Source organism: Oncorhynchus keta, chromosome 21, assembly GCF_023373465.1.
Source record: "Oncorhynchus keta strain PuntledgeMale-10-30-2019 chromosome 21, Oket_V2, whole genome shotgun sequence".
Taxonomy (NCBI): domain Eukaryota; kingdom Metazoa; phylum Chordata; class Actinopteri; order Salmoniformes; family Salmonidae; genus Oncorhynchus; species Oncorhynchus keta.
Genome location: NC_068441.1, coordinates 45,813,350 through 45,837,522, shown reverse-complemented (window position 1 = coordinate 45,837,522; position 24,173 = coordinate 45,813,350). Strand labels below are relative to the sequence as shown.

The window sequence follows — 24,173 nt, the reverse complement described above, 5'->3', positions numbered from 1 at the left end:
ATTTTATCTAAGTTTAATTGAATTACTGTAGATCTCTTAGCCTGGCCCTACTGGGGTGTGCCAATATTACTGACCAGTGGCTTCGAAGCCTCAATGACCAGTAGATGGCATAAACAATCCAAAGGTCTCAAGTATTCAGACCCCTTGACTTTCTCCACATTTTATTGCTTAAAATGTATCAATTTGCACACAATACCCCATTATGACAACAGGTTTAGACATTTCTGCAAACATATTTAAAATAAATCACATTTACATACTGTATCTGTCAAGTTTGGTCAACTACTCAAGGGTTTTCAAATATTGTTACTATTTTCTGCATTATAATAGTGAAGACAAACTACGGAATCATGTAGGAACCAAAAAGTGTTACATCAAAATATATTTATATTGTAGATTCTTCAATGTAGACACCCTTTGCATTGATGACCGCTTCACACATTCTTGGCATTCTCTTAACCATCTTCACCTGGAATGCTTTTCCAACATCCTTGAAGGAGTTACCACATGCTGAGCTCTTGTTAGCTGCTTTTCACTCTGCGGTCAAACGCATCTCAATTGGGTTGAGATCGGGGGCTTGTGGAGGCCAGGTCATTTAATGCAGCACTCAATCATTCTCCTTGGTCAAATAGCCCTTACTCAGCCTGGAGGTGTGTTGGGTCATTGTCCTGTTGAAAAACATTCTAAGTCAGACACCAGCAAAGCACCATCACACCTCTGCCAGGCTTGTACGTGGGAACCACACATGTAGAGATAATCTGTTCAGTTACTGTGCATCTCACTAAAACAGCAGCTGGAACCAAAAATCTCAAATTTGGACTCATCAGACCAATTGGCAGATTTCCACTGGTCTAATGTCCATTGCTCATGTTTCTTTGCCCAAGCGAGTCGCATCTTCTTATTGATGTCCTTTAGTAGTGGTTTCTTTGCAGCAATTCGACCATGAAGACCTGATTCACAGAGTCTCCTCTGAGCAGTTGATGTTGAGATTTGTCTGTTACTTGAACAAGTGAAGCATTTATTTGGGTTGCAATTTCTGAGGCTGGTAATTCTAATTAATTTATCCTCTGCTGCAGAGGTAACTCTCAGAGGTAACTCTGGGTCTTCCTTTCTTGTGGTAGTCCTCATGAGAGCCAGTTTCATCATTGGCGCTTGATGGTTTTTGCGACTGCACTTAAAGTTTCAAAGTTCTTGACATTTTCCAGATTGACTGACCTTCCTGGACTATCATTTCTCTTTGCTTATTTGAGCTGTTCTTGCCATAATATGGATTTGGTCTTCTGTATACCAACCCGACCTCGTCGCAACAAACGCATTAAGAAGGAAAGAAAGTGAACTTTTAACAAGGCACAACTGTTAATTGAAATGGAAAGCTGTCATCAAGGTAAAGGGTGGCTACTTTGAAAAATTGAAAATATTTTTAACACTTTAACACTTTTTTGGTTACTACAGGATTCCATATGTGGAATTTTATGGTTTTGATGTCTTCCCCATTATTCTACAATGTAGAAAATAGCAAAAATTATGAAAAACATGGAATGAGTAGGTATCCAAACATTTACTCAGTACTTTGTTGAAGCAACTTGTTAGCGATTACAGCCTTGAGTCTTCTTGGGTATGACACTACAAGCTTGGCACACATGTCTTTGGGTAGTTTCTCCCATTCTTTTCTCCAGATCCTCTCAAGCTCCGTCAGGTTGGATGGGGAGCTTTGCTGCACAGCTATTTTCAGGTCTCTCCAGAGATATTCAATCGGGTTCAAGTCCAGGCTCTGGCTGCGCCACTCAAGGACATTGAGACTTGTCCTGAAGCCACTCCTGCGATGTCTTGACTGTGTATTTTTGGTCGTTGTCCTGTTAGAAGGTACATCTTTGCCCTAGTCCCAGTCCCTGCCGCTGAAAAACACCCCCACAGCATGCCACTGCCACCACTATGCTTCACCGTGAGGATGGTGCCAGGTTTGCTCCAGATGTGACAATTGACTTTCAAGTCAAAGAGTTCAATCTTGGTACCATCAAACCAGAGAATCTTGTTTCTCATGGTCTTAGAGTCCTTTAAGTACCTTTTGGCAAACTCCAAGCAGGCTGTCATGTGCCTTTTACTGAGGTGTGGCTTCTGTCTGGCCACTCTACCATAAAGGCCTGATTGGTGGAGTGCTGCTGAAATGGTTGTCTTTCTGGAAGGTTCTCCCATCTCCACAGAGGAACTCTAGAGCTCTGTTAGAGTGACCATCGGGCTCTTGGTCACCACACTAGCCAAGGCCCTTGTACCCCAATTGCTCAGTTTGGCCGGGCGGCCAGCTCTAGGAAAAGTCTTGGTTACCCTGTTACCCTTCCCCAGAACTGTGCCTCCACACAATCCTGTCTCTGAGCTCTACGGACAATTCCTTCGACCTCATTGCTTGTTTTTTTGCTTTGACATTCACTGTCAACTGTGTGAACTTATAAAGACAGGTGTGTGCCTTTCCAAATCATGTCAAGTCAATTGAGTTTACTATAGATGGACTCCAATCAAGTTGTGGACACATCTCAGGGATGATCAATGGAAACACAGGATGCGCTTGAGCTCAATTTTGAGTTTCATAGCAAAGGGTCTGAATACTTACGTAAATAAGGTAGTTGTGTTTTTTATGTTAACACATTTGCAAAAATGTCTAAAAATCAGTTTTCGCTTTGTCATTATGGGGTATTGTGTGTAGATTTATTAGGAAAATAATTAATTTAATCCAGTTTAGAATAATGCTGTAACGTAACAACATGTGGGAAAAGTAAGAGGGTCTGAATACTTTATGAATGCCCGGAATATCATTGGTTTATATATTTCTTTGCATAACACCCGCACCTATCATTACCGCAGATGTAGTGTTCGCCCCGATACCGTAGAGGGCGCTAAACATGTCACGCCCGATAAGGTAACCGGATGTAGATGACCGTACACTTCCTATTTTGGTACGTACACGTGTTGGAACAGGCATTGATTCAACTGGTTAACACCGGCTATCTAGCATTGGGTAGCCGAATCACTGTTTTCTTTGGAAATAAAGCTAGTTAACACGAACGGAACCATGCTATCAGATTTGGACCTGGTCGGGACAATTCAGGACCATGACGATGTGCCCGAGGAGCCTGATTCAGAGTCTGACGACGAAGATGTAAGTTTGGAAACAAGCGTGCCAGACAGTCAGTTATACTGATCAAAGTGGCTAGCTAGCTGGGTATCTGACGTTAGTAACCTGAGTGGTAGTTTTGCTAATGCATTTAGGCAATCATTCATTAGCTAGTTAATTTCTTCCAGGACAGAAGTGTCACTGTATAAGAAAAATAAATTAGACCCTGATTAACTTTCTGGTGTGTTTCTCTTGAAAGTTAGTGTGTTACAATACCAGACATTGTGTTTCATCCCTCCACTCTGTGCTAAAAGGAACAGCCAATAGTACTCAACAAGAAGAAGAAAGCGTTGAAGGGCCATGGCGCTGGGGACTTCAGCGCTGACTTTGAGTTTGGAGAGAGGGATGGACTCTACAGCGAGGACTGGGCTATGGCAGATGTGATGGCACAGCTGAAGAAGAGGGTAGGTTGCAAGTCTAAGAGTATGCAATTTGGCAAAGCCTGGTTATCAGTCTTGTGCTTCAGCCAGCTCCTTTGTTACTTTTTTTTGTAGCAAACAGAACTGTCAAATGAGTTGGCCTAAGCGGAGACAGGCTGACATCCAGGCGACTTGCTGATTCAACTCAAAAAGACTGAACTACTGTTACTGAGTCTGCGCCAAATCATACAACACTGAACTAAATCTGTTCTTGTGCTGCAGAAAGCCCCTACCACCTTGGATGAAAAGATTGAGAAAGTACGCAAGAAGCGCAAAACAGAGGTAAGATGTCCTGTAGTTTGAAAAGTTGTTGTACTATGGAACCTGCAGACAAGACACATTACATTTCCTATGATGACTGCTTCAGTGTTTGTCAATAAGGGCACGTTCCCTTTCCTTCAATGTCTATATAGGAGAAGGCAAAGACGACAGAAAAACCAGAGATTCCCTCAGAGGAAGATGACGATGATGAGGAGGAGGAGGAAGAAGATGAGAAACCTGATATAGCTGAAGATGGGGCTGAGGTATCCAATGATGAAGACCAGAGTGGTGATGATGGGGAGGAGTTTACATCAGGGGATGAAGAGGTTCTCACCAAAGCAGGTGGGTAGAGCTTGAAGCATTGTTTTACTTTCGGTATTGACACTCAGTAATTTTTAAACTTGGTTTTCCTCTTACAGATACGGTGAGGGACAAAGGCAGAAAGAAGACAAAGGCAGAAGAGGTGAGCGTTGAACAGATAGCTTGTAAGAAATACTTTTGAGTTTCCCACATTTATACTGTAGAGGGATTAACCGTGGGACTATTTCTATTGCTTGGACCCTGATTAACCGTGGGACTATTTCTATTGCTTGAACCCTGATTAACCGTGGGACTATTTCTATTGCTTGGACCCTGATTAACCGTGGGACTATTTCTATTGCTTGGACCCTGATTAACCGTGGGACTATTTCTATTGCTTGGACCCTGATTAACCGTGGGACTATTTCTATTGCTTGGACCCTGATTAACCGTGGGACTATTTCTATTGCTTGGACCCTGATTAACCGTGGGACTATTTCTATTGCTTGGACCCTGATTAACCGTGGGACTATTTCTATTGCTAGGACCCTGCTATTGTTGCTATAATAGCCGTATGTTTTCCTCATTCTCTACCTACAGCCTCAAGAGGCCTTCTTTGAAGACGCCTCAAACTATGACGACAAACTCATGTTTCCCGACATGAACCTCTCCAGGCCTATTCTCAAGGTGGGTCACGTTCACTTGGAAATCTGTTAGAAAATGAGATTATACCAAGGTTTGCTTTGGGTGTGTTCACCCAAAGCAGAGCAGTAGTCCTGCATGTGTTTGACTCAGACTATAGTTGAATAAAAAACCAAATATACCACTCTGTAATGAAAGTTTCAGCTAAATGTCAGTTGAATGTGTAATTTATGACTGTGTTGGCCAGAAATTGAGAAGTCAGACAAGTTATTTCACAATGTGTGTCCTCAGGCTATCACTGCTATGGGCTTCAAGCAGCCCACTCCCATCCAGAAGGCCTGTGTACCTGTGGGGCTTCTGGGCAAAGACATCTGTGCCTGCGCTGCTACCGGCACTGGTAAAGGAGATGTGACAGGACACACACTCACTCACACACAGATAGGCACACACGCAGCGCAAGTGTCCATAACATAATCAGATCTTTACTGCATTAACGACAGCAGTTACAACATGTGTGTTATTTTATGTTAGTAGATTGCCATGTTTTGGCACAGAGTTGCAGCCCTCAAGTTTGCTCCCTGCAGGCGCACACGCTCACACACACCATATTTACAATGGTATTGTGAAAAAGTCCATCGGTTAAACCTTTCTCTCCCTCTTGCACACACACCCCTCTTTCTCCTTCCTTTTCTCTCTTTCTCTCTCCTCCCTTTCCTCTCTTTCTTCGGCCCTCCTGTCCTTCCTCCTCTTCCTCCCTCTTCTTCTAGGTAAGACTGCAGCGTTCATGCTCCCTGTGCTGGAGCGTCTCATCTACAAGCCCAAACAGACCGCAGTGACCCGTGTGCTAGTCCTGGTGCCCACGCGTGAGCTGGGCATCCAGGTGCATGCCGTGGCCCGCCAGCTGGCCCAGTTCACAAGCATCACCACCTGCCTGGCCGTGGGTGAGTGAGAGAACCGGACCACTTGATCCAAAATGGCCCACGGGTTTAGAGCCATATGGCCGACATCCGTGATCTCGTCTCTGGTAGTATGAAGCTGCTTGGCAACAGTTGTGCAGCTGCCATTCTATTCTGCTCCCCCCAGACCATAATAGTTGGCTGTTCGGTGCTAATTAATCGTGGATTCGTTTAATATACTTTTCGGTTTACTCCAGGGCGTTATTCAACTGGAGAGATTTTGTCATACATAAGTTGTGAATGCAACTATTTAGTTGCATTGGAATATAACCAATGAATGTGTGACGTATTGATGTAAGGACAAAGAGTCAGGAATCATGGTGTCTTTTTCTGTGTGTGTGTGGATGCCTTGTAGGGGGTCTTGACCTCAAATCCCAGGAGGTGGCATTGCGGATGGGCCCTGACGTCCTGATCGCAACGCCAGGTCGACTGATTGACCACCTGCACAACACGCCCTCTTTTGAGCTCAGCCAGATTGAGATCCTCATCCTGGACGAGGCTGACCGGTAAGAAGGTTATAGGCTGATCCATCCATAGGAATGAATGAGACGCAATTTTCATTTGTTGGTCTAGTTAATGCATTCGGAAAGTATTCAAACCCCTTGACTTCTTCCACATTTTTTTTACATTACATCCTTATTCTAAAATGGATGAAATTGTTTTCCCCCTCATCAATCTACACATAATACCCATAATGACAAAGCAAACCGTTTAAAAAAAATAAAATGTTAAAAATGAAATCTCACATTTATGTTAGTATTTTGCCTCTTTACTCAGTACTTTACTCAGCAACTTTGGCAGCGATTACAGCCTTGAGTCTTCTTGGGTATGTCGCTAGAAGCTTGGAACACCTGTATTTGGTGAGTTTCTCCCATTCTTTTCTGCAGATCCTTTCCAGCTCTGTCAGTTTGGATGGGGAGCTCAATTTTGTGTCTCATACCAAAGGGTCTGAATATTTATGTAAATAAGATGTATTTTTTAAATTTAAATTTGAAAACATTTCTAAATCTGTTTTCACCTTGTAATTATGGTATTGTGTATAGATTTAAGCTATTTAAAAAAAAAAACAATTTTAGAATAAGGCTGCTATGTAATAAAATGCGTAACAAGGGGTCTGAATACTTTCCGAATGCACTATGACCAAACCCCATACATCTGGACCATCTCACCACAGATACAGTATTGAGAAGGCCTGTCATTTACAGGCTGTATACATTTTCAACATAGGATAGTTATTTAAAAAATTACACAGCAATTCAGGGTCGTATTCATCAGTAGGCACCAAATGGATGAAAACAAACTAAAACGGGGAGTGACCTGGACTTGTCTGGTAAACAGTCATTTTCATTTTTTGTTGCTAAACTTTTAAAAATGTTTTCCGTTGTGTGCCCTAATGAATACGGCTCAGATTTCACAGATTTATATATATATATTTTTATATAATGTATATTGTCATTTCCGTGCATCATAAATGTTTCCTTAAATTGCAGGATGCTGGACGAGTACTTTGAGGAGCAGATGAAGGAGATCATCAGGATGTGTGCCTACCAGAGACAGACCATGCTCTTCTCTGCCACAATGAGCGAAGAGGTGAGGACACAACCTGATTCCTTTATTATCCCATTGGTCACCAAACATAGGTCTAGGATAGATACAGGCTGTGTTCCCAGCTCCGCTCTTACCCACCCGATTCCACTTGTCATCATCCTGATGATTGGCTGATAAATTCAGTCATGTGTTAGTGTCTGGTCATGGTTTGTGTTGACACATCCTGCTTATTATTCCATTCTCATCACTATGGCTTCGTTTTCCATTCCTTTTCTGTGCCTTTTATTGAAATAGTGTTCACTCACTCACACTCTCTTTTTCTCCTCTCCAGGTGAAAGACTTGGCGTCGGTCTCTCTGAAGCAGCCGGTTCGTATCTTTGTGAACAGTAACACAGACGTGGCGCCCTACCTCAGACAGGAGTTTGTCAGGATCCGACCAGCCAGGGAAGGAGACAGGGAGGCTATTGTGGCCGGTGAGTGGTCTGGACAACTATCACAGTCCATTTGTTCTGTATATTGTATAGTATGACGTGTAGCGGAACGGTCACTGTGAAGTATAGTATGACATGTAGCGGAACGGCCACTGTGAAGTATAGTATGACGTGTAGCGGAACGGTCACTGTGAAGTATAGTATGACATGTAGCGGAACGGTCACTGTGAAGTATAGTATGACATGTAGCGGAACGGTCACTGAAGTATAGTATGACATGTAGCGGAACGGTCACTGTGAAGTATAGTATGACGTGTAGCGGAACGGTCACTGTGAAGTATAGTATGACATGTAGCGGAACGGTCACTGTGAAGTATAGTATGACGTGTAGCGGAACGGTCACTGTGAAGTATAGTATGACGTGTAGCGGAACGGTCACTGTGAAGTATAGTATGACATGTAGCGGAACGGTCACTGTGAAGTATAGTATGACATGTAGCGGAACGGTCACTGTGAAGTATAGTATGACATGTAGCGGAACGGTCACTGTGAAGTGAAGTATAGTATGACATGTAGCGGAACGGTCACTGTGAAGTATAGTATGACATGTAGCGGAACGGTCACTGTGAAGTATAGTATGACATGTAGCGGAACGGTCACTGTGAAGTATAGTATGACATGTAGCGGAACGGTCACTGTGAAGTATAGTATGACATGTAGCGGAACGGTCACTGTGAAGTATAGTATGACATGTAGCGGAATGGTCACTGTGAAGTATAGTATGACATGTAGCGGAACGGTCACTGTGAAGTATAGTATGACATGTAGCGGAACGGTCACTGTGAAGTATAGTATGACATGTAGCGGAACGGTCACTGTGAAGTATAGTATGACATGTAGCGGAACGGTCACTGTGAAGTATAGTATGACATGTAGCGGAACGGTCACTGTGAAGTATATTGCTTTTCGATTTCTCTTCCAATCTGGTGAATAACTGTGTGTGTGTGTGTTGTCTCCTGTGTTTGTCTTTGTGTTGTCTTCGGGGTCTTTCTCAGCTCTGCTGACACGGACCTTCCAGGACCACGTGATGCTGTTCACCCAGACCAAGAAGCAAGCCCACCGGATGCACATCCTCCTGGGCTTGATGGGGCTGAAGGTGGGAGAGCTGCATGGGAACCTGTCCCAGACCCAGAGACTGGAGAGCCTCAGGTACCTAGACTCTTAAAAAAAGAAAAGGTAGTCTAACAGAGCCCAGCTGTACGGTACTGACCCGGTTACACTTCCACACCATAGTTGTAGGAACGGTGCTGTACAGGACCATGTGAAAGGGAACTATCTGAGCCAGCACAGTAGGATTTGGGTCGGCCCTACATTGTGAATCAGACTTATTTAAAGTAGTAACAGGTATAGTGTATACCCAGCCATCACCATGCCTTGACACATCTTCAGACAAAGTTGATTATGCAAGTACCCTGTGACTCACAATACAGTAGCTGGATTGATCTGTTCATAAGAACAGAGATGAGCAGAATGAAGATGACAGTATTGAATTGAGATGCATTAAAATCCAAACCAGGTTTATGTAACATGGATTAAATATTGTATTGCGTATCCATCATAGTAAATTGTTTCTTGCGTATCCATAATAGTAAATAGTTTGTATCTTATAATAGGCGGTTCAAAGATGAACAGATTGACATCCTTGTGGCCACAGACGTTGCGGCTAGAGGTCTGGATATCGATGGAGTCAAGACGGTAAGGGTTCTCTGTAAAATGTTTGTGTTAGGAAAATATGTTTCTATGAAAAATGCCTTACAAGAACACTTGACATTATTGCTTTCATCACTGATTAGTTTGTTTTTGTCGCAGATTAGTTGGAAATATCATGATTTCACAAGTGTGCACTTCTTACTAAGTTCAGAAGAGGGGACATTTAGCCCAAAGACTTGCAGAAACTTGCAGAAAGGAGGGTGGAGCTACCGGCCCTGCAGAGAGGGAGGGGTGGAGCTACCACCGTGCTTTTCTCCTCCCTGAACTCAATCGATTAGCCGGCAGAAGACTAGTAGTTAAGAGTTTATATCAAAACTGGCCTTCACTGTAGAAATGAACCCATTCTCCTCAGCTGGTCACCATGTCCAAGAAGCCATTTTCTTATTATTGAGATGCACCCGCTAACGTCCTCGTTCTCCTCCCCAGGTGATTAACTTCACCATGCCCAACACAGTGAAGCACTACGTTCACAGGGTGGGTCGCACGGCCCGTGCTGGCAAGGTCGGTCGCTCTGTGTCCCTGGTGGGCGAGACTGAGAGGAAGATGCTCAAGGACATCGTCAGGAAGGCCAAGACCCCCGTGAAGGCCCGCGTCCTGCCACAAGGTAAAATCTCAATACCACGACCTTGTTGAAATACTGCAGAAATACATCCTTTCTTCCTCCTGTTTGGATCGGTGTTAGCCAGGATATCACCCCCTTACTTTTACCAATCCAACCAATTCATATCGCCAATTACTTCAAGGAAGGATTCATTTCTAAAATATTCAAAAGTCGATTTCTATCTCAATTGGTATCATCTGGGTAAATGAAGAAATAAAACGTCATATCTTTTGTGTGCTTACCACTCATTGAACATACTGTGTGTTGTTAATTTCAAGGAAGAGTCTAGTCCACCAAAATTATACATTTTGTAAAATTATTTTATAACATTTCATGGCCACTAGGTAAATGTTGTTAAGTTCTGAACAAACTGAGTAAAAACTAAAACGGACAACTAGAAAGAAGCTCAAATCAAGTTTATTCACCCACTGGGTCGTACAGCTGCAAAGTCAAGGCATGATTACACAAGCACATATATTTATAACCTTCTGATAGGTGTCGCCAACTCCTTACACATGGTTCCTCTCACTGGTGTACTCATAGCCCTGCCTGTTACATTCCACGCCCATGAAGGTTTTAGTATGTGTGAGAGAGTACTGCAGCAGGAGAGGCATTGTGGTGGGCCTCTCAGGCCCCTCTCTGAAAAGGTTTTAGTATGTGTGAGAGAGTACTGCAGCAGGAGAGGCATTGTGGTGGGCCTCTCAGGCCCCTCTCTGAAAAGGTTTTAGTATGTGTGAGAGAGTACTGCAGCAGGAGAGGCATTGTGGTGGGCCTCTCAGGCCCTTCTCTGAAAAGGTTTTAGTATGTGTGAGAGAGTACTGCAGCAGGAGAGGCATTGTGGTGGGCCTCTCAGGCCCCTCTCTGAAAAGGTTTTAGTATGTGTGAGAGAGTACTGCAGCAGGAGAGGCATTGTGGTGGGCCTCTCAGGCCCCTCTCTGAAAAGGTTTTAGTATGTGTGAGAGAGTACTGCAGCAGGAGAGGCATTGTGGTGGGCCTCTCAGGCCCCTCTCTGAAAAGGCTTCTTCTCACTTCATCTATTGATTTGACTTCGAGACGCATTCCTCACGCCTCCTTTTACATTACATTTAAGTCACTTAGCAGACGCTCTTATCCAGAGCGACTTACAAATTGGTGCATTCACCTTATGACATCCAGTGGAACAGCCACTTTACAATAGTGCATCTAAATCTTTTAAGGGGGGTGAGAAGGATTTGTCACATGCGCCGAATACAAGAGGCTTATTTAAAAGCTCTTAACCAACAATGCAGTTTAACCAACAATGCAGAAAGAGTTAAGAAAATATTTACTAAATATACTAAAGTAAAAAAAAAAATAACACAAGAAAATTAAATAACAATAATGAGGCTATATACAGTGGTTACTGGTACCGAGTCAATGTGTGGAGGTACAGGTCAGTCAAGGACATTTGTAGGTAGGGGTAAAGTGACTGCATTGATAACAAGCAGCAAGTAGCAGCAGTACAATGGGGGGCCATTTGATGAATTGTAAGCCTGGGGGTAGTTGCTGTTGAGGAGTCTTTTCGACCTAGACTTGACGCTCCAGTACCGCTTGCCGTGCGGTAGCAGAGCGAACAGCCTATGACTTGGGTGACTGGAGTCATTGACCATTTTTTTGGGGGCCTTCCTCTGACACTGCCTAGTATATAGGTCCTGGATGGCAGGAAGCTTGGTCCCAGTGATGTACTGGGCTGTTCGCACTACCCTCTGTAGCACCTTGTGGTCAGCAACTTGTGGTCAGATGCCGAGTAGTTGCTGACCCAGGCGGTGATGAACCCTCCCTGTAAGCGTCTACCCCCAGGCTTACAATTCATCAAATGGCCCCCCATTGCGCTGCTTATTATCTATGCAGTCACTTTACCCCTACCTACAAATTTCCTTGACTGACCTGTACCTCCACACATGCTTCTTGATGGTGCAGCTGTAGAACCTTTTGAGGATCTGAGGACCCATGCCAAATCTTTTCTGCCTCCTGAGGGGGAAAGGTGTTGTTGTTCACGACTGTCTTGGTGTGTTTGGACCATAATAATTTATTGTTGATGTGGACACCAATGAACTTGAAACTCTCCCGCTCCACTGCAGCCCTGTCGATGAGAATGGGGGCCTGTTTGCCCACCTTTTGCTGTAGTCCACAATCATCTATTTTGTCTTGCGCACATTGAGGGAGAGGTTGTTGTCCTGACACCACACTGCCAGTTCTCTGATCTCCTCCCTATAGGCTGTCTCATTGTTGTCGGTGATCAGGCATACAACTTTTCTCTCCTGATTGATTCTGATGTTTTCTCTCCTCCAGAGGTGATTCTGAAGTTCAGAGACCTGATTGAGAAGCTGGAGAAGGACGTGTACGCCGTGATGCGTCTGGAGAGAGAGGAGAGGGCCATGTCTCACTCCGAGGCTCAGGTAAAAGCTGCATATTGTGTGTGTGCTAGTGTATTCCTATGCTCATGTGTGTATGTGTGGGTGCTAGTGTATTCCTATGCTCATGTGTGTGTGCTAGTGTATTCCTATGCTCGTGTGTATGTGTGGGTACTAGTGTATTCCTATGCTCATGTGTGTATGTGTGGGTGCTAGTGTATTCCTATGCTCGTGTGTATGTGTGGGTGCTAGTGTATTCCTATGCTCATGTGTGTGTGCTAGTGTATTCCTATGCTCGTGTGTATGTGTGGGTACTAGTGTATTCCTATGCTCATGTGTGTATGTGTGGGTACTAGTGTATTCCTATGCTCATGTGCACGTGTCATTCAGATCAGTGTGGCACAGAAGCGGCTGGCACAGAACGCAGACGAGACGGATCCCCAGAGGACGTGGTTCCAAACGCACGACGAGCGCAAAAAAGACCGCAGTGAGTATCACAGACCAACACGCATTACAAGCCTGCCGACCTCCGTACTACGTTCCTCACTACTGCTAGGTGGCGTCTTCCTATCACAGCATGCCCTTAGATGTGAAACTACAGAAAGTGCATTACCATGGACGTATCTTCTCACTGCAACCAATGCACATGAACTCAACTACAGCTCAACTAAAACAGGCCCTTGCCTAAGACCCAGCTAGGGTCAGAACTTTGTATGTAAATGAAAATGAGCCTTTTGGGGCCAACTGTCTGTTAGCTGATGTAATTGTTTTCATTGATCTGCTTGTGAGCACATTGTAAAGGTGGGCATATGACCCCTAAAAGCACAGGGACAATTCAGTCCCATCTGCATCATTCATGATTTAACCCTTTCACCCTTGTCTGCCAGTGATCAAAGATCTGGAGCATCACTTTAACCTTTCACCCTTGTCTGCCAGTGACCAAAGCTCTGGAGCATCACTTTAACCTTTCACCCTTGTCTCTGCCAGTGACCAAAGCTCTGGAGCATCACTTTAACCTTTCACCCTTGTCTCTGCCAGTGACCAAAGCTCTGGAGAATCACTTTAACCTTTCACCCTTGTCTCTGCCAGTGACCAAAGCGCTGGCTGACTTTGACTTGGCCCTGAGAGGAAAAAAGAAGAGAGAGAAGTTCATCAAGGAGGGGAAAAAGAAAGAGTTATCGGTATGTGTGCTCCTTTTCTGGTAGACTATGATTTGTTTTCCTTGATCTTCTGTCTTTTCTCTGTGCACTGAAAAATAATGTTAACAGAATTTACCATGTAGGGTGTTTCCACTCAGGAATCGTGATTTGATCATTTTCATATTTTATAGCATCAAAACCATTACATTTGACAAATCTGCTATGTATGACCTCTTTTCACCAAATATTATATTGAACAAGTTATAAACCCATGAGGCCTGCTGTAAGTCCAACTCAGGCTAGCTTCTTCTTCTGCAATCATTCTTTGTAGTTCTCCGGGTCTACATCTGTCCATATAATCTGAGCTTTATAACTTTGACCACACATTTAAAACTAGTGAGATCTTTTCTTCCCCTAGTTTTCACCACTGAAATTAAATGAACTATGGTGACATTTGTGTTGTGAATGACCACCTATCATGTCTATGTAACTTGAAATACATGGTCATATACATGTTAAATATACAGGATATCATGTATCAGGGTTGAGGTACGTTTTTTGGAATAGGAAATTCAGTTAACTTCCTGAATTTCTATGATTTGACCCCAACCCTGTTGTGTACACACATTATTCATCATATTTGTTGTCAAGTGCTATTCTGGTTAGCTTATGCATCTTTCCAGACACTGTTTTCTCTCTGTGTTCTTCTCAGTCTGAGGATAGAGCAGAGTTTGAGGTCCTCAAGTCCCAGATGTACGCTGAGCGATCAGCCAAGAGGGACCGGAAACCCAAACGAGCCAGAGCCATGCCAGAGGACGTGCCTGTCCAGAAAGGTGGGACTCATATTCTATAAAGAACTGGGCACATATTCACAAAGTGCTGATCAGATTAGATCAGAATGAATTGGATCATAATGAAGAATTAATAATGTTACATGGACAGGGGGTGGGGGGCCTGATCCTAGATCAGCACTCCGACTCTGAGACACTTTATGAATGCAGGCCCTGGTCTTTCATTTTCTATGCTCCCAAGTGGCTTGTAAGACTTCCACGGCCACCACTATCATCCTGATGTGGACATGAACCAGAAGAATCACTTTGGTGTTTCATATCTGATTGCAGTGTGCAGGCTCACCTCTTCCTGTTTTATCCAGCAGTGAACAAAATGCAATTGTTCATATTTTTTTGTGTGTGAAGCAGTTTATTTAATTATTTTGCTGCATGTGTTGGAACCCTTGTTTCAGGTTCTGTGTGCTTTCTTAAGATGTATAAAACAGTTTACAAGGTGTCCCTCCTTACAACTGTTAGGTCAATTCACCCCTGTTCTCCAGCCCCATACTACCCTGCTGGCTGCATAAATACTGGGTCCTACAACATAACGAAATACTGGGTCCTACAACATAACGAAATACTGGGTCCTACAACATAACGAAATACTGGGTTTTACAACATAACGAAATACTGGATCCTACAACATAACGAAATACTGGGTCTTACAACATAACGAAATACTGGATCCTACAACATAACGAAATACTGGATCCTACAACATAACGAAATACTGGATCCTACAACATAACGAAATACTGGGTCTTACAACATAACGAAATACTGGATCCTACAACATAACGAAATACTGGATCCTACAACATAACGAAATACTGGGTCTTACAACATAACGAAATACTGGATCCTACAACATAACGAAATACTGGGTCCTACAACATAACGAAATACTGGGTCCTACAACATAACGAAATACTGGGTCTTACAACATAACGAAATACTGGGTCTTACAACATAACGAAATACTGGATCCTACAACATAACGAAATACTGGGTCCTACAACATAACGAAATACTGGGTCCTACAACATAACGAAATACTGGGTCCTACAACATAACGAAATACTGGATCCTACAACATAACGAAATACTGGGTCCTACAACATAACGAAATACTGGGTCCTACAACATAACGAAATACTGGGTCCTACAACATAACGAAATACTGGATCCTACAACATAACGAAATACTGGATCCTACAACATAACGAAATACTGGGTCCTACAACATAACGAAATACTGGATCCTACAACATAACGAAATACTGGGTCCTACAACATAACTAAATGCGGGGTCCTACCACATAACTAAATGCGGGGTCCTACCACATAACTAAATGCGGGGTCCTACCACATAACTAAATGCGGGGTCCTACCACATAACTAAATGCGGGGTCCTACCACATAACTAAATGCGGGGTCCTACTACATAACTAAATGCGGGGTCCTACTACATAACTAAATGCGGGGTCCTACTACATAACTAAATGCGGGGTCCTACTACATAACTAAATGCGGGGTCCTACTACATAACTAAATGCGGGGTCCTACTACATAACTAAATGCGGGGTCCTACTACACAACTAATGCGGGGTCCTACAACACAACTCATGGATTGTCTGTTTTTCGTTGCGTTTAGGTGCGAAACAGAAAGCTGGTAAACCAGCCAAGAAGTCTGTATTTGACAAAGAACTTACAAACACCAGTAAGAAAGCACTCAAGCAGTACAGAGCTGGGTAAGTGTCTTTCCTAAATGTAGTTAATACCTGTAACTGCATTGAAACGTTGACAACCACACAGGAAATCTGTCTGTATGTAATGTCTTTTATTTCACCCTCAGACCCTCCTTTGAGGATAAGAAGAGGCTTGGAATTCCAACGAACAAGAAAGGAGGCGGTGGCTTCAAGTCCAAGGCCAAGTAAGTGATGTCATATTTAGTGGATTCCTCTTCAACGTAGTCTGGTGGATATTGCCCTATCATCTTACAATGGCTCATGTTTATCCAAGCTTTTCTGTCGTTTTTTTGCAATGACACTTAATTTTGAAATATTACCAGTGGTATGATAAGTACAACCGTGACCCGTCATTATGACCAATGAATGTTTCCAGCTATTGGTGTTTCCGGGGAGGGGCAGGTGTTTGAGCCACTGTTCAAATGACCTTAACAGCTGCTCCAATGCCATCTCCATGTGTACTGTGCCATAGAAATGTAATTCATGAATGATTTTTCTATGCACTTTAATAATGTTTTGATACGCTGGTTCTGTTTCAGGTTTAGGAGAAAGTAAGAGCTGCCTTAATGGGGAAAATGACAAGATATGCAATTTGGATGGATGGATTCACCTCCAGTGGGTCTTTTGTTTTGAGTGTCTGTCTTCCTAAATCAGTGCTTTCCTACTTTTCAGTGGGGGTATAATGGAAATAGACTGGAAAGGTTCCGGCTGAAATCATTTCATTAGCCTCAGATTGCACTCTGTGTCCTCTCTTAGTTTTTATATGTCAGGCCCACACACACGAAAACAAACATACAGGTTGCAGTGTGTAACCATACCGTGGTTTTATGTAACCTATTGTGGCTTCACTTAAAAAATATGTAATGCTGAGAAACATATGTTCTTTTGAAGATAATAAAAGTTGAATATGTATTATTCTGAGCGATGGGTTTTTCATGAGTCTCGAATGGCCATCGTCCTTGCAGTAGTGAAATCCATGTAGGGATTATGTTGGTTTTTGTTGAAATAGTGTGTCAATAAACATACAAAATGGTGATGCATGGCCTGTTTTCATAAGACCACTAGTTAGCCCACTATAAATCCTCATCCCCAGGCTCAATTGCTACAACAGAGAAGTCTGAAGTTTACATACACCGTAGCCAAATACAATTACATTTTTTTCAGTTTTTCACAATTACTGACATTTAATTCTAGTGTAAATTCCCTGTCTCAGGTTAGTTGGATCACCACTTTATTTTAAGAATGTGAAATGTCAGAATAATAGTAGAGAGAATTATTTATTTCAGCTTTTATTTCTTTCATCACATTCCCAGTGGGTCAGAAGTTTACATACACTCAATTAGTATTTGGTAGCATTGCCTTTAAATTGTTTAACTTTGGTTAAACGTTTTGGGTAGCCTACCACAAGCTTCCCACAATAAGTTGGATGAATTTTGGCCCATTTCTACTGACAGAGCTGGTGTAACTGAGTCAGGTTTGTAGGCCTCCTTGCTCGCACATGCTTTTTCAGGTCTGCCCACAAATTGTCTATAGAATTGAGGTCAGGGCTTTGTGATGGCCACTCCAATACCTTGACTTTGTTGTCCTTAAGCCATTTTGCCACAACTTTGGGTAATTGTACACTTTTGTACACTTTGAGTAGAGACTGGTGTTTCTCCAACAATTTACATTTACATTTACATTTAAGTCATTTAGCAGACGCTCTTATCCAGAGCGACTTACAAATTGGTGCATACACCTTATGACAACCAGTGGAACAGCCACTTGCATCTAAATCTTGTTGGGGGGGGGGGGGTGAGAAGGATTACTTACCCTTACTTACCCTATCCTAGGTATTCCTTGAAGAGGTGGGGTTTCAGGTGTCTCCGGAAGGTGGTGATTGACTCCGCTGTCCTGGCGTCGTGAGGGAGTTTGTTCCACCATTGGGGGGCCAGAGCAGCGAACAGTTTTGACTGGGCTGAGCGGGAACTGTACTTCCTCAGTGGTAGGGAGGCGAGCAGGCCAGAGGTGGATGAACGCAGTGCCCTTGTTTGGGTGTAGGGCCTGATCAGAGCCTGGAGGTACTGAGTGCCGTTCCCCTCACAGCTCCGTGGCGAGCACCATGGTCTTGTAGCGGATGCGAGCTTCAACTGGAAGCCAGTGGAGAGAGCGGAGGAGCGGGGTGACGTGAGAGAACTTGGGAAGGTTGAACACCAGACGGGCTGCGGCGTTCTGGATGAGTTGTAGGGGTTTAATGGCACAGGCAGGGAGCCCAGCCAACAGCGAGTTGCAGTAATCAAGACGGGAGATGACAAGTGCCTGGATTAGGACCTGCGCCGCTTCCTGTGTGAGGCAGGGTCGTACTCTGCGGATGTTGTAGAGCATGAACCTACAGGAACGGGACACCGCCTTGATGTTAGTTGAGAACGTCAGGGTGTTGTCCAGGATCACGCCAAGGTTCTTAGCGCTCTGGGAGGAGGACACAATGGAGTTGTCAACCGTGATGGCGAGATCATGGAACGGGCAGTCCTTCCCGGGAGGAAGAGGAGCTCCGTCTTGCTGAGGTTCAGCTTGAGGTGGTGAGGTGGTGATCCGTCATCCACACTGATATGTCTGCCAGACATGCAGAGATGCGATTCGCCACCTGGTCATCAGAAGGGGAAAGGAGAAGATTAATTGTGTGTCTCGTCTGCATAGCAATGATAGGAGAGACCATGTGAGGTTATGACAGAGCCAAGTGACTTGGTGTATAGCGAGAATAAGAGAGGGCCTAGAACAGAGCCCTGGGGGACACCAGTGGTGAGAGCGCGTGGTGAGGAGACAGATTCTCGCCACGCCACCTGGTAGGAGCGACCTGTCAGGTAGGACGCAATCCAAGCGTGGGCATTTTGACACCATTAAAATGCGCCGCATACCCAATTTGAGATGCCCAACTCGGAGAGGGTGGAGAGGAGGATCTGGTGGTTCACAGTATCGAAGGCAGCCGATAGGTCTAGAAGGATGAGAGCAGAGGAGAGAGTTAGCTTTAGCAGTGCGGAGCGCCTCCGTGATACAGAGAAGAGCAGTCTCAGTTGAATGACTAGTCTTGAAACCTGACTGATTTGGATCAAGAAGGTCATTCTGAGAGAGATAGCGGTAGAGCTGGCCAAGGACGGCACGCTCAAGAGTTTTGGAGAGAAAAGAGAGAAGGGATACTGGTCTGTAGTTGTTGACATCGGAGGGATCGAGTGTAGGTTTTTTCAGAAGGGGTGCAACTCTCGCTCTCTTGAAGACGGGAGGGACGTCTATCTATTCATCTATTCATCCGAGCAGACTCCTTTTTTATTGGGGCGGTAACCATGAATGCCACCCAAACCCCTTTGTAATCTTAAAGGGCGGTATTCATGGACTTTTCTACCTACTTATTGATCTATTTTGACCATATGGGCAGACAGCAGCAGCCCCTCACCAGGCCAGGCAGTTCAGTCAGAGAGAGCAAACAGCCGCACCAGTCAGGCCACACAAGGTCCCCACATGAATGGCCCAGCGAGAGGGGCAGTCCCGAATCACACACCCAACCTAAGTCGCCCGCCCAGGTTGACTGGGCTGTGTTCCCCATAAATCAGATCGCACATCCCAAATCAGGTCCTGAGACAGTCGAACCCGGCCAAGTAGTATCAGACGGAACAACCCACCCCACCAATCCAGACACGCAGGTCCGTCTAAACGGTCCGACCAGAGCAGGTGCAAGCCCCTCCGCTAAACACCCGACACCGGCAAGGCTCACGGCCCCTACTCACTTAGTTCCTACACATGCACACATATATTCACATTTAACAACCCTCCAAATCACACATGCATGCAGTTCATTGAATTCAACAAGCTCTTAGCATTTACTGGGAATTTTAGGAAATTTAAATAGAGACCTGCCCCTCTCGCTGGGACAGTATCTCTAAAGCAATTTATAAAAATGTTCAACTATGTAAGAACAAGCTTACCTTTTTATAGTTGGGTGGCCATCCGTTTGCAAGATTGTTCAAAGAAACTGTCACCAGCCTGGAATGTCACTCTGCTCGGCCCCTCTGATCTCCTGGCAAAGCTCGCCAAAATATGTTGTGGAGAATTGTTTCAGAAATATAATACTCTCAGAAGAACTTTGTGAATTCAATGTAGACTTTAATACAAGTTATTAAGAGCCGTGCTGGTCCGCGGAATAGCCGCCCCTTCTTAGCACTGGCTCTGCTTTTATACATACATAGTATTTGTGTAAATCACATATGTAAATAAAGTTACTCCCCCTTAGTATCCGGTTTTGGTAACAACGATGGCAGAACTCTTTCCATGTTCTAAAAATAATGTATGTACTGCATGCTTATGTTTTACGTGTTAGTCATCAGTTATCTTGCCTACATCTTTCTTCCTGTATCCTGCTGACCACAGCACGTTCACCTGTCATGAATGCACGTATGGTCTTGGTTAATATATTCTTTCAAAAATAGAGTATAGCCTGGGTGTCATGAGGCCTGGGTGTCATCTTCTCTTAAAGTGCATGTCCTTGCTATTTCAGCCTTGCAACCAGACCTATGTAATGCTCAGCTCTCTCCTCAATGGTTCGCTCCAACACAAGCTTCCCCCTTTTTCCTCCAAACATAACGATGGTCATTATGGCCAAACAGTTCTATTGTTGTTTCATCAAACCAGAGGACATTTCTCCAAAAAGTACAATCTTTGTCCCCATGTGCAGTTGCAAACCGTAGTCTGGCTTTTTTATGGCGGTTTTGGAGCAGTGGCTTCTTCCTTGCTGAGCGTCCTTTCAGGTTATATCATTATAGGACTCGTTTTACTGTGGATATAGATAATTTTGTACCTGTTTCCTCCAGCATCTTCGAGGTCCTTTGCTGTTCTGGGATTTATTTGCACTTTTCGCACCAAAGTACGTTCATCTCTAGGAGACGGAACGCGTTTCCTTCCAGAGTGGTATGACGGCAGTGTGGTCCCATGGTGTTTATACTTGCGTACTATTGTTTGTACAGATGAACGTGGTACCTTCAGGCGTTTGGAAATTGCTCCCAAGGATGAACCAGACTTGTGTAGGTCCACATTTTTTTCTGATGTCTTGGCTGATTTCTTTTGATTTTCCCATGATGTCAAGCAAAGAGGCACTGAGTTAGAAGGTAGACCTTGAAATACATTCACAGGTACACCTCCAATTGACTCAGGCTAATTAACATAATTTTCTGGAATTTTCCAAGCTGTTTAAAGGTATAGTCAACTTAGTGTATGTAAACTTCTGACCCACTGGAATTGTGATAAAGTGAATTATATGTGAAATAATCTGTCTATAAATACGTTTTAGATAAATTACTTGTGTCATGCATAAAGTAGATGTCCTAACTGAATTGCCAAAACTAGTTTTTTAACAAGATACTTGTGGGGTGGTTGAAAAATGAGTTTTAATGACTGCAACCTAAGTATATGTAAACTTCCGACTTCAACTGTACATAGGCAGTGCAGCGGTATCTTAAGTTCCAAAGTGTTTATGATTAGCCATACTGACAACACTACCAGTCAAAAGTTGTAGAACACCTACATTCAGTTGCTAGCCCTTACTCCATTGCAGTGGTGGAAAAAGTACCCAATTGTTGTACTTGGGAGTAAAGGTAAAGGTATCTTAATAGAAAATGACTCAAGTAAAAGTGTCACCCAGTAAAATTCTACTTGAGTAGAAGTATTTGGTTTTAAATATACTTAAGTATCAAAAGTAAATGTAATTTGCTAAAATATACTTAAGTAATTTCAATCCTTTTATAATGCAAACCAGATAATAGTTTTCATAGTTTTTTTGTGCAGAAAGCCAGGGGCTCCAACACTTAGACATAATTAACAAACTAAGCATGTGTTTAGTGAGTCTGCCAGAGCAGAGGTAGTAGGGATGACCAGGGAGGTTCTCTGTTTAGTGAGTCTGCCAGAGCAGAGGTAGTAGGGATGACCAGGGAGGTTCTCTGTTTAGTGAGTCTGCCAGAGCAGAGGTAGTAGGGATGACCAGGGAGGTTCTCTGTTTAGTGAGTCTGCCAGAGCAGAGGTAGTAGGGATGACCAGGGAGGTTCTCTTGATAAGTGTGTGAATTTGGCAATTTTCCTGGCCTGCTAAGTAAGCATTCAGTACTTTTGGGTGTCAGGTAAAAAGTACATGTATATATTTTAACTTGCGAAGTGTTTATGATTAGCCATACTGACAAAAAAGAGCACATTATTATTGCTCAATATGTATTTTCGTAAACATGAAAATTATCACTCTAAAATATTGTACCAACAAGTAGGGCGTGTAGTTTCATTTCTGACTCACTTGTACTTCGTATCATTTTGGAAAGCGTAACGGGCAACAGATCACTCTAAAGTATTGTCAACATATTTTTTTACAAACAACAGGGCGTGTAGTTTCATTTCTGACTCACTTGCACTATGTAACATCTTGGAAAGCGAAACTGACAGCGAACAGGCCTGGGCCTGTTTAAAGAGCAGCTCGCGGAATTCCCCAACACCGATCCGCAGAGACGAGGACAGTAACAGAGCGAATCATTACTGTCAACCAGACAACAAGGACTACAGAAATACGCTTATTTAAAAGTTTTATGTAATCTGCCATCAAAAATATTCACACGTTCAGCAAAGGTAAGAAATTCTATTTTACTATGTAGAATAAAAATGTATCACATGTAACACCCTATTTCGACAAGTACATTTCGACAAGTAAATACAATTCTGGATAAGATGCCACGTCAGTCACACTGCTTGGTTTATACACTTGTGGAACAGTTCAAATCGTTTTAATTGTTTCAAAATGTGTCTTTGTGAGAGGTACTGACATGTTTAAATCATTGACCTATCTGTTTTAAGCGACCAGCGCACAGCTCAGACGTCCGTACATACCCACACCAATACATGCCACCAGATGTCTCTTCACAGTCCCCAAATCCGGAACAGACAACGGGAAACGCACAGTACTACATAGCGCTATGGTTATTTGGAACTGTCAAGCAGTAGAATCAGATTTTTAAAAACGGATAAAACTACACGTTATGGACCAGCGCGGATTGTGAAGAGAAAAACACAGGCACACAGGGCATTCCCTAACACACGCACTCAACACACATTTTAATATGGTTATTTTTTCTGTGTTATTGAGTTTGTATTGTATATATGTTATAGTTGTTTTATTGTATGTAATTGTGATTGGACCCTTAGGAAGAGTAGCTGCAGATCCGGAATAAAATACAAATGATTCATTTACATAATTCCATGACTGTCCTAAAACACTGACATTTTTGGATGAAATATTCACCCTTGGTTTCGAAGGATCCAGATTGATTTCGATACATTGATTGTATCAGCCATATATATATATATAAAATGTATTCACTGTATCCAAGTGACATAATTTCAGTAGAAATGAAACCAACACTATTTCCGCATAATAAAACATTTATAAAAAATGTACACGTAATAATTGTCTGTGTCCAATAGATGTCGCACGGCATCCAGCACAATGTACAATAGTCATGCATCAAGATTAAGTTTGCCTCTGTTTTGGAATAACTTTAAACAAATTGATTAATGCCATTGTTATAATCATTCAATATGTGTTTTGCTGGGTTTAATTTCTTGTTCTAGTGGACCAATAGTAATTCAGCCAGAATGGAAAACCCAAACAGGGGCAGGAGAGGTAGAGGAGCCAACCATCACAGAATAGGTAAGGAGATTCATGTTGAATTTTTTATAAGTAAGACATGATTGGCATTTCCTTCATTATATTGATATAGATTTCCCTGTTTGCCTCTCAGGTGCTGAGGCTGGTCAGAGAGAAGAGGAAGGAATAGCCAACCGAGGGGGAAGAGGTAGGGGGGCCAGGGGAGAGAGGAGAGGTGTTAATGGGGGGAATCCAAGGGAGGATAGGAGAGCGCGAGATGCCAGGGGAGGAAGAGGAAGGGAGGGTGCGAGGGGTTGGGCAGGAAGAGGAGGAGAAAGAGTGGAAG

The 24,173-nt window shown here is 43.4% G+C and overlaps 1 protein-coding gene and 1 long non-coding RNA gene across 2 annotated transcripts; both read left to right on the top strand.

The window, feature by feature from the left end:
* Positions 1 to 2,942: 2,942 nt before the first annotated feature.
* On the top strand, positions 2,943 to 17,104 carry ddx27 (DEAD (Asp-Glu-Ala-Asp) box polypeptide 27). The gene is made up of 21 exons (XM_035797610.1): positions 2,943 to 3,151; positions 3,421 to 3,570; positions 3,808 to 3,867; positions 3,999 to 4,188; positions 4,266 to 4,309; positions 4,747 to 4,833; positions 5,080 to 5,185; positions 5,556 to 5,729; positions 6,100 to 6,250; positions 7,235 to 7,334; positions 7,624 to 7,765; positions 8,779 to 8,932; positions 9,397 to 9,478; positions 9,920 to 10,097; positions 12,405 to 12,511; positions 12,857 to 12,953; positions 13,556 to 13,647; positions 14,318 to 14,438; positions 16,090 to 16,186; positions 16,291 to 16,368; positions 16,723 to 17,104. Exons 1-21 carry the CDS (start codon positions 3,065 to 3,067, stop codon positions 16,736 to 16,738), a joined length of 2,313 nt encoding a protein of 770 aa, XP_035653503.1. The 5' UTR covers positions 2,943 to 3,064; the 3' UTR covers positions 16,739 to 17,104.
* A 5,113-nt stretch (positions 17,105 to 22,217) lies between these two features.
* Positions 22,218 to 24,082, top strand: LOC118399820 (uncharacterized). The gene is made up of 3 exons (XR_004828918.2): positions 22,218 to 22,812; positions 23,812 to 23,890; positions 23,982 to 24,082. It is a non-coding gene; the product is annotated as an uncharacterized LOC118399820 (long non-coding RNA).
* The last annotated feature ends 91 nt before the right edge of the window (positions 24,083 to 24,173 follow it).